The sequence below is a fragment of the Chiloscyllium plagiosum genome, chromosome 25, assembly GCF_004010195.1.
Source record: "Chiloscyllium plagiosum isolate BGI_BamShark_2017 chromosome 25, ASM401019v2, whole genome shotgun sequence".
Lineage (NCBI taxonomy): Eukaryota > Metazoa > Chordata > Chondrichthyes > Orectolobiformes > Hemiscylliidae > Chiloscyllium > Chiloscyllium plagiosum.
In genome coordinates, this window is record NC_057734.1 from 25,476,479 (window position 1) to 25,494,457 (window position 17,979).

The 17,979-nt window shown below is 38.8% G+C and overlaps 1 protein-coding gene across 3 annotated transcripts in view; it reads right to left on the reverse strand.

Moving 5' to 3' along the window:
- Positions 1–17,979, reverse strand: part of morn3 (MORN repeat containing 3) — a 92,874-nt gene that overhangs the window by 52,177 nt on the left and 22,718 nt on the right. For all 3 annotated transcript variants that reach the window (XR_006315387.1, XM_043715743.1, XM_043715742.1), the window contains 2 exons: positions 13,030–13,187; positions 8,273–8,432 (listed from right to left, as the gene is read on the reverse strand). Coding sequence is in view for 2 of the 3 variants with exons in the window: in XM_043715743.1 (XP_043571678.1) it covers positions 8,273–8,432; positions 13,030–13,187 (318 nt within the window). In the remaining variant the exon portion in view is untranslated. The remainder of the gene's footprint in view (positions 1–8,272; positions 8,433–13,029; positions 13,188–17,979) is intronic.

The following is a 17,979-nucleotide window of genomic DNA, read 5'->3' on the forward strand; positions in this document are numbered from 1 at the left end:
TATGAAAAAGTTTGACATCCTATTGGAAAAGGAATAAATTAGAACTAAAAAAACAAATTCAAACTGGATCAGGAATTTAAAACATGAATGACCAAGCTAAGATAAAGTGGAAAGAGAATTTCAAGAAAAAGAAAGACTTGTCTTTATATAGCACTTTTCACAACTTTAGAATTCCAATTCTAAATTTTGGGATTTAGATAATCCCAAAGCTCTCTACAAATAAAAGTACAACTGTGAATACACTTCAAAAGTAATATGCAACTTGTACATAGCAAGGTCCCATTGACCAGTCCGTTTTACCAACATTGACTGAATTATAAATATTGGTAAGGACCAAGAGGAGAAAGACCTTACTTTTCTTTGAGTAGTGTCACATTTACCTAAGAAAGGAGAGGGATCCTTAGTTTAACTGTCATCTGAAAGAAATCACTCGATATTGGGTTGATAATGTAAGGGCACCTGATACTCTTGTCTTTAACATTTACACAAACTGCGATATCCTGTATCTTTAGTTGTTTTTATAAAAAGAATGAGTTCTTTTAATTAATTTCTTTTAATAAAGAAACCACTGGTAGTTGTAGCATGCCATAGATAAAAAAAATCGATTATAGACTGATTGAAATTGAAGATGCCCAAAAAGGATCAGAATAATAACTTCAAAATACTAAGGAAAATATGGAACAGAGTTAAGGAAGTGACAGAGACAACTAAGAAAGAATGCAAGAAAAAAGTTTAAAAGAAAACCAAAGAAACAATGATGCATTTTACAAGCACTGAGTAAAAATGCATTTGAAACTTTAAAAATTCCTGAAGTTTTAAGCAGGGTGATGTAGAAAGGATATTTCCCCAGGCCGGGGACAATCTAGCACCAGGAGACAGAGTCTCAGAATAAGGGGTAAACCATTTAGGACTGATATGAGAAAGAATTTCTTCACACAGAGGACAGTGAATCTTTGGAATTTGTTCTCCCAAAAGGACTATCGAAGATGAATCATTGATACGTGAAAGATGAGAGATCAATAGACTTCTAAATACTGACTGCCTGAAGTAAACAGTTTGTTTGTTTACTCAGGGATTTTTATTAGCCAATCAATACTTCTAATTCTTGATGATTTTACAAGCTTTATTGTTAATACATGTGCTCTGAAGAGTGTTTGTTTACTCAGGGAGTTTTATGGGCAATTCAGAGGCTACCAACTAGTATAATAGAGCTTTTGAGTTCATGAAGTGGATAGTGGGCAATAGGGTGTGAAGATAAGGAAGATGATTAAGTACTGTAGTAGGAAGATTCAACTGATTACTGTATACTGGTAGTCTCAACTCAGAGCTAGGATTGCAAATGGATGGATTCGTCTCACCTCCTGATTTCCATCTCCAACATGAAACTTTGCCCAAAGAATCCATTTGAAAACTCTAATCATTCAATTATCACCTGTTCAAAACAGAGTATATAGTTATGCACATAACCCGCATTTCTGGAAGGTGCTATATGTGCTATAGCAGCAAAAGGAGTTGGGATCAGCATTCTCTGATTTGACCACACACACTATGACTACCAGCAAAGCGATCAATACCATGCATCAAATCTTCATAGAAGTTAACAGTGGCTCATCCAGAGCCACAGCATGTTCCAGTAGTTTATTTGCAGTCATTCCAACATATTCATGATTTGGAGGAGCCTGTGTTGGACTGGGGTATACAAAATTAAAAATCACACAACACCAGATTATAGTCCAACAGGTTTATTTGGAAGCACTAGCTTTCGGAGCATTGCTCCTTCATTAGGTGATTATCAGACACAGAATTTATAGCAAAAGTTTACAATGTGATGCAACTGAAATTATGCATTGAAAAAGACCTGGATTGTTTGTTAAGTCTCTCATCTTTTAGAATGACCACATTGATTTCAGTTCTTTCATATGTAAATCCCAGAACATTCTTAAAGTTACATTCTCAAGTGAACTTTAACAATAGGTACCATGTCAGCCCAAATAATGCATTGAAGGTGTGAAGTGTCCTGTGTGAGGCTGTCTGTGCCTCAATGTTCAGACTGCACTCTCAATCTACACTCTGGATACAGCAGTACAATTACGGGACATTGCCAAACAGGCTAGGCGATTGAGCTACACCACATACATGCACACCAAGAACAAGAAACTGCAGAAAACTTGGCATCACCACCAGCAGTAGCCAAGCCCGCCCTAGCACCGCAGGGGAAAAAGTTATCACCACGGGGAAGTCGATTGTCAATTTATCGGACCACACCCTTCAACCGGAAGAGACTGAAGTTCTTAGCATGGCTCTCAATTTCTGCCCCACCACCAAAATGGACCTCATGGGATTTGCAGCAGACATGGAGGTATTCATCAGACGCATGAGACTCCGGGAATTCTTTCAAGATGCCAGCAGTGATCCCAATGAGCCCACCAAGGAACTGGAACAGACATTACAGGGATCCGTAGAGGGGCGACCAAAGAAGGAGTCAAATTGCACCCCACTGGAGGCCCTCTGCCCTGGGCTTGACATGTATGCTCAAGCTGTCAGGAAATATGTAAATGCAAGATTCATCAGCTGCACCCACAAGGTAGAGCAAAACATCACCCGATCACAACGCAACACCATCCATGCTCTCAAAACCAATCACAGCATTGTCATCAAACCAGGAGATAAAGGAGGAGTCATCATCATTCAGAATAGAAGATTACTGCAAGAACAACCAGGAATGATACAGGCAACACCGGCCAATCCGACCAAAGAGCACACCCGTGAACTAAACACTTTGCTCAGGACTTTGGATCCAGTCCTTCAGAGTTCCCTACACGCCCTCATCCCACGTACTTCTCATGTAGGCGACTTCTACTGCCTTCCAGAGATACACAAAGCCAGTACACTAGGTCGTCCCATTGTATCAGGCAATGGGACCCTGTGTGAGAACCTCTCTGGTTATGTCGAAGCATCTTGAAACCCACTGTAAAGGGGACTCCTAGCATCTGTCGCGACACTACAGATTTCTAACAGAAACTCAGCACCCACAGACCAGTCAAACCGGAACATTCCTTGTCACAATGGACATTTCAGCACTCTACACCAGCATCCCCCACAATAACGCCATCGAGGCAACAGCCTCAGTACTCAACACCAACAACTGCCACTCTCCGAGCACTGTCCTACAACTCATCCGCTTTATCCTCAACCCCAATGTTTTCACCTTTGACAACCAGTTCTTCATCCAGACACACAGAACAGCCATGGGGATCAAATCTGCACCCCAATATGTCAACATTTTCATGCACAGGTTAGAACAAGATTTCTTCTCTACGCAGGACCTGAAACAACTACACAGTGATATCAACGAGTTTCATCCCACCATCAAACTCACCATGGACTACTCCCTAGTACCTGTTTCATTCTTGGAACATGCATGTCCATCAAGGATGGGCACCTCAGCACCTCACTCTACTGCAAACCCACGGATAACCTCATGATGCTACGCTTCTCCAGCTTCCACCCGAAACATATTAACACAGCCACCCCCTACGGACAAGCCCTATGCATACACAGGATCTGTTCAGATAAGGAACGTGACGGGCACTTGGAAGTACTCAAGGATACTCTCATAACTACAGGGTACAATGTCCAACTCATCGACCTCCAGTTCCGACGTGCCACAGCAAGAAACCGTAATGACCTCCTCAGGAGACAGACATGAGCTGCAACCGACAGGGTACTCTTCGTTGTTCAGTACTTCCCAGGAGCCGAAAAACTACGTAATGTTCTTCTCAGCCTGCAACACATTATCAATGAGGATGAGCACCTCACCAAGACCTTCCCCACACCTCCACTTCTCACCTTTAAACAACCACCAAATCTCAAACAGATCATTGTGCACAGCAAACTGCCCGGCTTTCAGGACAACACCATATGACCTTGTCATGGTAGACACTGCAAGACATGTCAGAGTATTGGCACAGATACCACCATTACACATGGGGACACCTCCCACCATGTATGTGGCAGGTACTCATGTGACTCAGCCAACGCTGTCCATCTCATACGCTGCAGGCAAGAATGCCCTGAGGCATGATACATTGGCGAGACCAAGCAGAGGCTCCAGCAACAGGTGAATGGATACTGCGCAACAATCAACAGACAGGAGTGTTCCCTCCCAGTCAGAGAACACTTCAGCGGTCCGGGACATTCGACCTCGGACCTCCGGGTGACACTCCTCCAAAGCGGACTTCAGGACAGGCACCAATGCAAAGTGGCTGAGCAGAGGCTGATAGCAAAGTTTGGTACCCATGGGGGTGGCCTCAACAAGGACCTTGGTTCATGTCACACTCCAGGTGACCCCACCGCACTACACACACACATACACCCTTTCTCATATGCTCACACATATGCTCCCACACAGACCCTCTCACAGACTTATACCCCTTTACACTCACTCTCACACACATACACAGTCTCTCACAGACACTCATACCCCTCCCCCCGCACATGCTCACACACACAAAAAAGTTTGTGGGGTAAATTTGTACTTGCAGAATTACATTTTATTTTGCTTAAAAACTGTATGAATCCATGTAAGATTCTGTAAATCCCTTTCTCAGAAATAGAATCAGTCTGAACATTGAGGCACAGACAGCCTCACACAGGACACCTCACATGTTCAATGTTATATCTGAGCCGACATGGCACCTATTGTTAAAGTTCATTTGAGAATGTAACTTTAAAAAATTTCTGGGATTTACATATGAAAGAACTGAAAGCAACATGGTCATTCTAAAAGATGAGAGACTTAACAAACAATCCAGGTCTTTTTCAATATATAATTTCAGTTGCATCACACTGTAAACCTTTGCTATAAATTCTGTGTTTTACGATCTTATACTCCACGGCTACCTGAAGAAGGAACAGCGCTCCAAAAGCTAGTGCTTCCAAATAAACCTGTTGGTCTATAACCTGGTGTTGTGATATTTTTAAATTTAACATATTCGTGTGTTTATGGTGCAATAAATGCATTGTATTTTCAGGATTAAATCCCTAAAGTCTGCATCTCTATCCACTTTAGTAGATCTAAGATGTGAACTTGCCATCTGGCAAATAAGCATAAGAACCTCATTTTGAAGAGACATCATATAGCTCTCAATGTTCCCAGTGGAAGAAGGCATTGCATTATATTTATGCTTGGCATCATACAGATGTCTGTGTAATGGAGTTATAAGCCATGGTTGGAAAGGATAGCCTATCAATGGCTATTCTCAAAGGACATACAGCCCTTCAAATGAACAAGCAACCTGAGAATTATCAAGGATTTGGGAATCATGGAAACTTCAAGACAACCTTGTGCACACTTTAAGGTATGGTATATTTACGAATTGGAAGCATTTCCTATGAATGAAGTATTCGCATTATGCAGGTTTCCTCCAGGTGCTCTGGTTTCCTCCCACAATCAGAAGATGCGCAGGTTAGGTAAATTGGCCATGCTAAATTGCCCATAGTGTTCAGGGTTGTGTACATTAGGTGCAATAATCAGGGGTAAATACAGGATAATAGGGGAGAGGAATGGGCCGGGTTGGGTTACTCTTTGGAAGGTGGAACTTGTTGGGCCGAAGGCCATTTCCACACGGTAGGGATTCTTTGATTCTACGATTCTATGATATGGTTCTCTCACTGGTACCTATCTACAGTCTATAGCATCTTGAATGCTCCAGAGATGATACAGTTCTGTCATGGTGCCTTTGGACATCTTCACTCAGCAGCTGAACAATGCTTGCTCATCTGGAGGAATTCAGTGATGACAAAGGCTGCGAATCTCTGCATCCTGAGGAAACATATTACTGGAAGCTCTGCATTGAGACTGTTCGACATCTGCTGGAGGTTGTGCTGCAGCTAGATTTCCAGATGCATGTGTTTCTCTTTGCTTTTGTGGCAAACAGAGATGGTAACAACCTGGATCCATTGGTGATGTTTCCAATGATCCTACATGAGCAGGTTTAGTAATGTGATCAATCTGCAGTTTCAGCACACAGAAATGACAGCCTTCCATCATCTTCCATACATTTGGACATGCAGCACCCAACAAAGTGAGTAGTGAGATGCTACAACATGGAGTCCACATTCTGATGTATGCTGCACAAGCCATGTCAGGTGCAGACTGAAAGTGATTTGTTATGAACAATGACACCTTCCTGCCCCACAACGACTTCTCACATGATCCAAGAAAATTAGCAGTGTATAAAAGAACATGTTGTGAAACTTGGCAACAGTTCAAAGTGTGCGAAAAGTACCCAATGAGACCTTAGAATGGCTGGGTGGCAGGGAATAAAAACAACATCTATCACTAGAGATGATGTACTAGGGAAACAAATGGGGTTAAAGGCCAATAGGTAACCTGGACCTGATACGCCATATCGTAGGATTTTAAAGGAAGTAGCTGCAAAGATAATGGATACATTGGAATCTTCCTGGAATCCTTAGATTGTAGAAAAGTCCCAGAGGATTATAAAACCGTAAAGGTAACACCCTTATTCAAACAAGATAGGAGATGGAAAAAACTATAGGACACTTAGCTTAGCATCTGTCATTGAGAAAATTTTAGAGTCTATTATAAAGGATGTAATCGCAGATTATTTAGAAACACATAATATAAGTAAGCAGATGGCTTTAACTAAGTAATGGCTTCATGAAGGGGGAATCATGCCTGACACACTTATCACAGTTCTTTGAAGAGGTGATGAGCAGTGTAGATAAACGGGAACCATGAGATGATATAAGTGAATTTCCAAAAAGTACTTGACTTCTACTAAGGGTACTTATAAGCTAAGGGCCTTGGTGTTGGGGGTATTTCCCAACCATTTTGGAATGAAAACAGCAACTGATGACTGACCAGACTCTTGACTGATATCAGTACAGGTTCTTAACTGATTTAATCTCTGCAGAGGAGGAGGTGGGCCACGGTCAATTCTGCAGACCTAGTGCAACCAATCAAGGGATTAGTGATTTAACAAAGCAGTCCACAACCTGACATGGCTTGTGCAGCCTCCATCAGAATGTGGACTGCTTTGTTAAAGGTCCATGTTACTGACAAACATGGCAAGTCGCTATGTGCTAAAAGTTCTGAATGAGATAGCAAGGTGCAGAAAAGGCAAGGCAGAGATGCTGTGAGCATCGAAGTAAGTATAAAATGAGTGAGTGTTAAGAATGCAAGCTAAGAGTTCAGAAATGCAAACTGTTTCAATGAATGAGATGGCTGCCTGTCCCAGTGTGCAAAGTGGCCTAACAGCAACATCGGAATGTAAGATGTCATTGAACTCCAAAGTGTGGTATTGAAGTGCTCCATTAGAATTATAACTGAGTCGAGATAGGCTGCTGCAACCAGGTGACCACTCTAGTTTGCTGCTCAATCACCTCCAATACACCCTTTCTTTTCCGTGCCACCTTTCCATGCAAATACAGGAAATGGAACCATGTCGCATTATAATTCCTTTTGGCCCTGCATTGTCAACTGTTTAATGATTTAGTTCTCTTTTGCCTTTCATTCTTTCTTCTCTTCTGCTCCTTTTCCAACATTCTTCATTTTAACTTGCATAAAACCTATTGCATTGCTAACTTTCCCCAGTTCTGACAAAGGATATTGGCTTAGAACATAAACTCATTTCCATCTTCATAGAGGCTGTCAGACTTGCTAAGGACTTCCAGCATTTCCTCTTTTTTTATGTAAGCCCAGTGTGTTTTAGAATGCAAATAATGGATATCGGATGACAAGTTAACACCCACTATAATGACATTTCATTTTGGTCAGCAAACTTCAAAAAAGATAAAAAGTGCATTAGAAAGAATTCTTATAGGTGACCAGGTTACTTAACTAACTTATGAAGATAAGCTCAAATTACTTAACTTATTTTCGAGAAGAGACATCTTGCAAGAAGATAAATGATATAGGTTTGAATGAAAGTAAACAAGTTAGTTAAGTGCAGAATTTATTGAAGTCAAGGGGAAGAACACAATGAAACCTTTTACCCCTGCCTGACAGGATAGTAAATGTTCACAGATGACTCAGAGAAGTAACTGCTTTTGGATAAAATAAATTCAATAAGAAGGGAAGTTGGGGATTACAGAAATATAAATAACACTGCTTGACTTTTCTCAGTACAGACTGTGCATTTTTTACGTATTTCAGCCCGTTAAAAAGCCAAACTGCTGCCACTCAATTCAGAAAGTAATCATTTAGCTTAGATTACTAAAATAAGTACTGGAAAACACAACTTACCCAGACGAAGCATTCCCTGACCATTGGGAGTGTCATCAAACCATTCACCTTCATAGGTAGAGCAATCTGCATAGTACATTCTACCCCAGCCGTTTCTCTTGTCAGCATACCAATGGCCCTCATAAATGTCATCATCTGAGTAAAAGTTCGTTCCTAACCCCTACAGAAAAGGTATCATTGATGTATCATAACAATAATGATAAAACATAAAAGTAAAATGAAATCACATAAAAAAATGAATAAGAAAGACATAAACACTTACTTTATATAAGGCTTTCACAGCCTCAGCATGTTCCAAAGCACTTTACAGCCAATGAACTACGTCTGAACTAGACAAATTTTTGATTGTCAAGGGTTCCAGGGAGAAAGTGAGAATGGGGTTGAGAAATGATCAGCCATGATTGAGTGGTGCAGCAGACTTGATGAGCCAAATGGCCTAAATTCTGCTCCTATATTTTATGGTCTAACTGTAACTACCATTCTAATGCAAAGGAGTGACAGGCAATTTGCACACACCAAACTCCAGAAACAGCAAAGTAGTAAGGATCAGATAATCTACTTATCTATGAGATAAGTATTGGCTAAGTCAATGTACATAATTCATATGCTTTTCTTCAAAACTGTGCCACAGGATTTTTTACATACACCTGAGAGGTCAGAGGACATTCGAAAGCACTGTTAGAAATTCACGTCTCAGGATTTGCTGAGATATAGAATACTGCACCTCCATGGAGGTCATGGTAACAATTCTGTAAATGTTTATTGCAAAGTAATCGCTCTATTTATCTAACAGGCTTGTGTTTCAGGGAAGTAGTTTCTCTGTACATTGTATGTATATATGTTCATTCACAACCAGGCATGAGTAGAAGGTCCGCAAATTTGGGAAAGTTAGAAGAATCCATCAGTTCTCAAGTGATCATCAGACTCCACCAAAGTAATTCATCTCAGAGAACTTTTTGCCTCCAGGTAGTGGAAAATACTTCAATTTTTTTGTACAAAGACCTGCTGTTTCATTCCAATTTGACATTCAAATTGCCTGCCTACTACTTCACAGAAATTGCAATTTAAACTGCAAGGCAATTTCATGAATCAAAGATAGAAAAGGTAACGGTAATCCTTGTCATTATATTCTAAGTCAACTCTCCTGCACAATGAATATTCTCTACCTTCCTGTTCCACTGATTCTCAACTTGAAATAAAAATTTAAAATCCAAACAAAAGGCTTAGAAAGTAACAAAAAACATTTGTGTCCAATTTCAATTGAACAGTGCAAACAATTAATAGGAAACTGGCAAACAGATATTGTAAGCAGCCAAAGACAGTAACCAATTGTTAAAGAGCAGATAGTTCAGTTGGAATCTGACTGGACACTGCTAGGCTCCAAATTGCCAGAATGCAAAAACCACCACTTTCAGGTGAAACTTATTCATTATTTTTAATTGGGGCTCCAACCAAGTTAAAGTCATTTAAGCCACATTTTTTCTGGAGTGATTTTAGTTTTGAAACCAAGAGATCAGCATCCATAAATTAGTTTACAGTTTTGTATTGCTAAGTTGAGCACTCTTATCACGGAGGTGAGTTCTTAGTCCCACAAAATAGTTGGTGAAATTGAAAGAGATCTGGAAGTATTTGTAGTCCATTAGCTGTCCTTTTTAATCCTGACATCTGTAAATCAGTAATTAATTCATCCATTTGTTTTGTCTTTCACTTCTGGGATACAATGGCTTGCCAAAAGAACAAGTTGATGAAGAACGCTAAATTGGGTGAATTTGATTAGCTAACTTGCGATATGCCCCAAGTGCAGTTACTGTAATTAAGAAGCTATTTTCTAATACCATTTGACAACTCTGGGAAATGTTCAACAACTGTTCCCTGCACACACAACCCAAGCAAGTGTGTTGGTGCAGTGGTAAAGCTCCCATCTAATTGTATTATTTATTACTTTTGAATTATATGAAGATAACTAAAATATAGACAATACTAGAACTTCAGATAAAAATAGAAGGCCACATTGTTTGCAGTTTTATTTGCTTTGTTATCTGGAATTTTAAAAAATAACTACTAATGCCTTTAATTAGACAATTTCATATCCCCATCTCACAATTGGAAATTTGCTTTGTGGAAAAGTAATTTGAATTGGGAAGGTAATTGTGAATTTGGAATATTTGAAACAGTGTAGTCAATGGTTTGCCCCCTGTACATTTAATGAACTTTTTAAGCAGATCAATATTGACATCACTGGCGTTGGAATATTCTGAACTTCGAGCCTTTTTACTGTGCAGAACTTGAACACTTTCAGACACACTCAGCTGCTATAGACTATTTTCAAGAGCATTCCAAGTTACAGATTATTTTTAACAATTCATTTAGAAACCTACAAAAGTTATATATTGTTAAAAAGGGAAATATGTTGCCAAAGCTTTCCATCTTACAGTCATCAGAACAAACTTGCCAAATTTCAAATGATCGCGCAACTTGTATGACAGAAGAAAATGTTGTTGACTGATTAGCCAAGGCCAATAGTTTCCCACTGCCATGGAGAAAGCAATGGGGAACTACTGGCTCCAAGATCCCAAGTACTTCAAGAAAGAGGCACAAAGCTTGAACATATCCTTTTAGTGTGCAGATAATCAGTCTTTGCAGATGAATTTATGTCAATTTTAACAGATTATGTAAGCCATATTATGAGCTAAAGAATCATGTTAGTGGAAAATACATAAGACTGGCCATATCAGCAATCTTGTAAAATACAGCTTTCAAAATGTTCTCATCCTGCAAGCATGAACAGAGAGCACCAAAACTATCCAGAATAACAGTGGTTATCTTGATCAGATCCTTGTTCTCTGAGTATCTCAAAACTTCTTAAATGAGCCAGAGGTTCCACTTTTGGATCTGAAAAATGTCTTATTTATGTCAAATTTACACCAGAAAGGCCACATCTCTCAAAAAATTTGAATAGATCAAGCAAGCTATTTCACAATACTACAATGCAGTAGCTATGTTTGGATGCTGACACTACTGAAAAAGACATTCTTTTTTCACATTATTGAGCAATTCATGTATAAATTCTGACTTGTGCGAGAGGATAAAATGTTGCCGACTAATTGGCTGAGGCCAATAGTTTCCCATTGCCATGGAGAAAGCAATGAATTGGAAGGGTTTAGAGGAACATGGGCCAAGTGCTGACAAGTGGGACCACGTTAATTTGAGACATCTGCTCACCATGGACGAGTTGGACCGAAGGATCTGTTTCCGTGCTATACATCTCTATGAATCTAAGTGCTGGTGTGATGTCAGGTATGTGGATTGTACAACCTCATGACTGGCTGATTAAATCAAAGCATGTTCCTTCAGTTATTTGTAATATTAGGAGTACAGGTCATATTTAGCCTGCACTTCCAATACCTAAAAAAAGGTCTATTTTCTGATGTGATTTTGCAATTAGGCAGCACTTGATAAATAATTCTGAGTAATTCCAAGTGCACAACAGCTACACTAACAACCAATTAAAAATACACACTCAAACTTATAATATGGCGTACTTGCTAGAAGCAACGTGCAGACGGTTCTGCTATAACACACATTTCATCAACATGAATTGGCTTTGACATGATTGGAGAATTAGACCATTATTTGTAGAACACAAACCTCCCCTGCCTGTATTGGATATAAAATGATTCGGGCCTCATTAGTTTAAATTGCACGATTTTCTTATAACGCGAGATCGCACAAGAACAGAACTATCGCGTTATATCAAAACCGACTTTACAGATACGTTCACAGGACCCATTCCCTGTAAACAAAAGGAATATTTTCAACCTTGCACCTCTGAATTATTTCAGAGCCTGTGGAACCTATAGCACTCTGTTGCTTTCTCCTTGGCAATGCCACAGCCTATCAGAGTCTATTTGTCAACCAATCAACATCCTTTTCTTCTGCAGTTTAAATTGTTGTAATCATTTGTAATTTTACATTCTTGTATTTGTCTTGTTGAAGGCAAGATAAAAAGCTTCAGTAATATCTCACTATTCAGCATTATTCAAGTTCTATATCTACAAAGACTCAGATTAAACAAATCAGGAACATTGTGAGGGCACCTGTTCATTGATTCATTTAAGACCAATGTAGTGTACACACATTTTTTAAAATCCATTCAAAAATTTACCAAATAAAAATGAGGAAATTTCAATTTTGGTTTGAGGGTAGTCCTTCAGTACTCACTACCGAACCCCAATATCAAATTCTGTCCATACATGATACAAGAATTTCCACAATTATAAAATAGCAAACAATATAAAAATGGCTCTTCATTGAGTAACAGTTGAACTAAATTTGACACTGCAAAGAAGTAGTTCATTATGAAGGAAAGGAAAATTTTGGTAACTAAATGTGAAAGATGCACTATATTTGCATAAAAATCACAATGATGTGGAAATTGGACAGTTAAAAATCCCACAACACCAGGTTTATTTGGAAGTATTAACTCTCAGATAATGATCATTTTGATCCTGCCCCACTCGGTACCTGATGAAGGAACTGCACTCCGAAAGCTAGTACTTCCAAATAAATATGTTGCTCTATAGCCTGGTGTTGTGGAATTTTAACTTTGCATAAAAGTAGTCAGTTATCTTGGACAAATAAAACATTAAAAACAAATTATAATGATACAATATACACTAAAATGGTAAACGGTATTACTTCAATGGTATTCTCAAAAAAAGTAACTATTACCAAAATCACATCAATTCTGTACTCACATGTCTTTTGTCATTTTTCCATGCTCCTGAATAGACCTTTTTATATTCTCCATTAATTGGATCTGGTACACTGTAAGTCCCAAAACCATTTCTTTTTCCATATTCCCAGTCACCATTGTATATGGCTCCATTAGATTTCCACTTCTGCGTTCCCTTTCCTGTTTAGGTTAAACTAAACTATCAATGATGATGCAACTGGAAATGTTTAAATACTTTAGAATTTTTTTTGCCTTAATGCTCAAAATGGACATTTTCAGCACTCTCACTATTATAAAATAGATATTGATTAGTATAATTTTTTGAACTTGCAATGAGGAATTGTCAGTATATAAATCAAATGTTTAAGATAAGGATTATTTCAATCTCTTCACAAGTAATTCATGCAATAAGGATTTCAATTCTTGTTTACAAAGCTGTAAAATCAAATTTATACTTTATCATCAGTGAGACAAACTTTGGCACAAACTTTGGTAGGAATGGGAGTTATGGCTATATATGAATAAACTTAAGAAGAGATTTGGACAGTAAGTGGACAATAGAAGTGGACAAGTATATGGAGTCCGGAGAAAGGGTCACTTGACCTGAAACATTAACTCTGATTTCTCTCCACAGATGCTGCCAGACCTGCTGAGCTTTTCCAGCAATTTCTATTTTTGCTTCTGACAAGAACATGGGAACTTCAATATCATCTGGAAAAATGTGAATTATCCACTTTGATAGGAACAAACAGAAATGCAGAATACTTCTTAGGTGGTGTTCAATTGATAAGTATTTATCTCCAAAAGAACCTGGGTATTCTTGTTCTTAAATCTAACATGCAGGTGCAGCAAGCAATTGAGAAAGCAATGGTACATTAGCCTTTATTGCAAGTGTATTTAGATCAAAAGTACAGAAATCTTGCCACAATTGTATACAGCATTAGTGAGACTGCATCTTTATATAATTTTGTTCTTCTTACCAAAGGAAGGGTAAAATTGCCATTTGGGTAGTGCAAAGCAAGTTCACCAGACTGATCCATGGGATGGCACGATTGTTACTACTAGGAGAAGTTAAAAAGACTGAGTCTGTATTTTCTAAAGTTTAGAAGAATGAGAGGTTTATCTCATTGGAAGAGTACAAAATTCTGACAAGATTTGATAAGGTAATTCAAAATGGATGTTTCTCCTTTCTGTAGGGTCTCGAACCAGGGGGAAAAAAGTCTCAGAATAAGAGATTAGGGCATGTCGGATGAGATGAGGAGGAATTTCTTCAGATTTCAGAAGCAGTGGTATTCTCTACCCCAGACGGGTGCCATTGAGTGCTATCAAGACAGAGATCAATAGATTTTTAAATATCACACCTGTTAAAAGATATAGAGATAGTGCAGGAAAATAGGATTCAGGTAGAAGATCAGCCATGATCTAGTTGAATGCAGAGCAGGCTAGAGGGCTTAAATAGCTTACTCTTGTTCTTAATTCCAATGTTATGTGAAAAGCAATGTTTTCAACACAATGTGAAACATACATATTGATCATTGTGTAAAAGCTGCTTATTTGAGAGACTTTTTATACACATTGTTGATGCAGTTTCCCAGTTTGAAAACTGAAAAATGTAAATAGATCTCATGGCATCCAAAACATTCATGTTTCTAGACAGTGCATTTTTTTAATTGCTCTAGATTGACATTGAAAGATGTACATAAAATTTCAAACCAGAACCAATGTCACTTGTTAAGGAAATGAATTGGGTCTCCTATAACTCAAAGCTTAAGCCAATACAGACAAAGTAGATTCTAATTAATCCAAATGGGGTGTGACAACAATGCGAAGAAAATGCAGTGACATTGCCTCAGTGATCATCTTTTACAACTACTTTTAGGCGATTCCACAGACCATTGAAACTTCAAATCTCCCTTAGTTCCATTTTAGGAACACCAACGAACTACTGATTTTTCATTGTCTCAGCAATAAAATTAAAATGGTATTAGTAAATATTTTAGAAGTCCAACTGAAATTACACAAAATTGATTAAGGCAATTCAAAATTAGAACAAAAAAGAAAAGCATTAAGGCAGTAAATTTGCTAGTTAGCAAATCTACATTGTTTGTGGTCTATTTTATATTGCTTGTGTATTGTTCTAAGTCTAGAGCACAGTTTTGAAGTTCAGATGCTAATCTACCTTTATCTGTATCAAATAGATGAACTGAATTAATCATAACTACACACAAACGACTAAATCAAAAGGACAATTGCAATTGTTTTTAAACTTCAGGCTTCACATTAATAATTGGTTCTCTTTTCTTAAAAGTTACTTTAACCTATAACAAAGTATGATGATGCATTGTATAAAAGCTTTTCATTTGATTACTTTATAATGTATATCCTGTCCAAATATCAGAGGAACTAAAGGAGCATATCCAACAGTACCTAATTCTTTGCAGCAATTGAGGTTTATAGAAAGTTCAGTTGTTAAGAATAAAAAATATATGTATATAATGGTATACAGTCTAAAATATTATACGGAGGTCACAATTTCAATAATTTCTTGTAGCATGTAGAATTATAAATTAAACATGAGTATCTGTAACAAAAACAGAAATTGCTGGAGAAATTAAACAGGTCTGGCAGCATCTATGAAGAGAAAGCAGAATTAATGTTTTGAGTCCAGCAACCTTTGTTCAGAACTAATAGTAACTAGGAAAAGCTAGCTAATGACAGAGGGTGTGGGAAAAACAAGTGTGGATAGGTTGAGACAAAGAGAGACAGAAAGAGAGCATAGGAGAAAGTGAGGTCTGCAGATGCTGGAGATCAGAGCTGAAAATGTGTTGCTGGAAAAGCGCAGCAGGTCAGGCAGCATCCAGGGAACAGGAGAATCCACGTTTCGGGCATAAGCCCTTCTTCAGGCTTATGCCCGAAACGTCGATTCTCCTGTTCCCTGGATGCTGCCTGACCTGCTGCGCTTTTCCAGCAACACATTTTCAGCTCAGAAAGAGAGCATACACAGAGAATGAGAGATGGGGACAATGAGAAGGTGACAATGGATTAGCTGTGCTGAAAGCAACCAATGTCATGACAGAGCCTGGGGCGTGAGTTGGATAAAGCACATGGAAGGATGTGCTTGGGTTCTAAAATTGTTGAACTCAACATTGAGTCCTGAGACCGCAGGTTCCAAAATGAAAAACAAGATGCTGTTCTTCCAGCTTGCACTGAGCCTCACTGGAGCACTGCAGCAAGCCCAAGAGAGAAATATTGGCCCGGGAACAGTAGTGTTGAAGTTGCAGGCACCTGGAAGCTCAGGGTCATTTTTATGGCCAAAATATAGGTGTACTGTAAAGTGAGGACCAGTCTGCATTTTGTCTCCCGAGTTGTGAGCAGTGAATACAATCGACTAGATTGAATGAAGTGTAGATAAATCGCTGCTTCACCTGGAAAGTGAGACTGTGTGTCTGCAGCCTTGGATATTGAGGAAGGAGGAAATAAATGGGCAGACACTGCACCTTCTGCAATTGCACAGGAAGGTGCCATGGGTTACAAGGAAGCTTTGGGAGTGGAAGAGTGGATCAGGATGTCCCATGGGAACAGTCCATGCAGAATGCTGATAAGAGAGGGGATGGGAATACTTGTCTGGTGGTGGCAGAAATGGCAGCTAATGATTGTTTTGGATGTGGATGCTGATTTAGTGGAATGTGAGCACCTTATTGTTGTTGTGCAAGGGAAGAGATGGGATAAAGACATGGCTAAGGCTCTGTCAACCATGGTGGCTGGGATTCCTCAGTTGAGGAAAAAGGTCGACATTTCTGAGGTCCCCATGCAGAATGAGATATCATCAGAATAGATGTGATGGAGGTGAAGAAACTGGAAAAATGGAATGAAGCCCTTACGGGAAGTAGGGTGTGAGGATATGTATCGGGGTAACTGTGGGAGTCAGTGAGTTTGTGGTGCAACATGTCATATTTGAGTATTATCAATTGCAAAGAATGTCTTCATTTTTAAAAATATGGAACAACAAATTGATCACAATATTACTTTGTTGTAATGGATCAACGCTATTAAGCAAGCCAATTATTGACATCATCAGTGTCTGTCTTTCCTGAGACCATCACCACTCTTCTCAAAATCTATCCTTGGCCCATCCTTCCTCTCCAAGGACAGTCCCATCTCCAATCACTTCATGGTCTTCAAAGTCAGTGTACATGTTGTCACTGGCAGCTCTATGCCATCTTCTCAAAACTCTTTTCTCTAATCTCTTCACGTTAGCTTCCACATTCAGGCTCCTGATGCATAACCCACCTTGTCCTTTTTTCAACACTCAATAAGATGTTCATTATTTTTATCCAAATTGTGGTTGATATACATTGCCCCTCCTAAATTAACTATTAGGTGGAGAGGGATTATCTTTATGAACCATTGCAAACCTCATGATCCAGTGGTAGTTGGATTTTGAACCAGCAAAAATGTAGGCATGGCAAAATTTGTCCATGTCAAGACTGCATACAACATGGAGGAGAAATTAGAAATAATGAGCTCAGCATTATACTTCCAATCTTGGCTTTCTCATTGGTAGATTTCACAGGGTTGGGAAATGTTAGTGAAGTAAGTTTGGCAATTGAAGAACGTAGGATAAACTAACTTCACAGTGCACTGTTGGATGAGGATAATTAAGCTATATTTTGTAATCCTTCTCAAATTATTCTTTCATTCATCCAGCTCAATGAGAATGATCCAGTCTCAGGTAATGAAATACAGGCACTGTAGTACCAGAAATGACTTTTCTTCCTCAACTTTGGTTTTCATCTAACATTCAGTCCTTCACTAACCACCAATCTGCAACAATTTGATCTCAAACCCCTTGTGAATTTTATCAATTAACAATGAGCATAGGATCATAAGGCACTAGCATTACCATCTCAATCACTCCACCAATTCTCTTGACCACTTCAAAGCGTTATCAGAAATAAATTTTGGATAACTA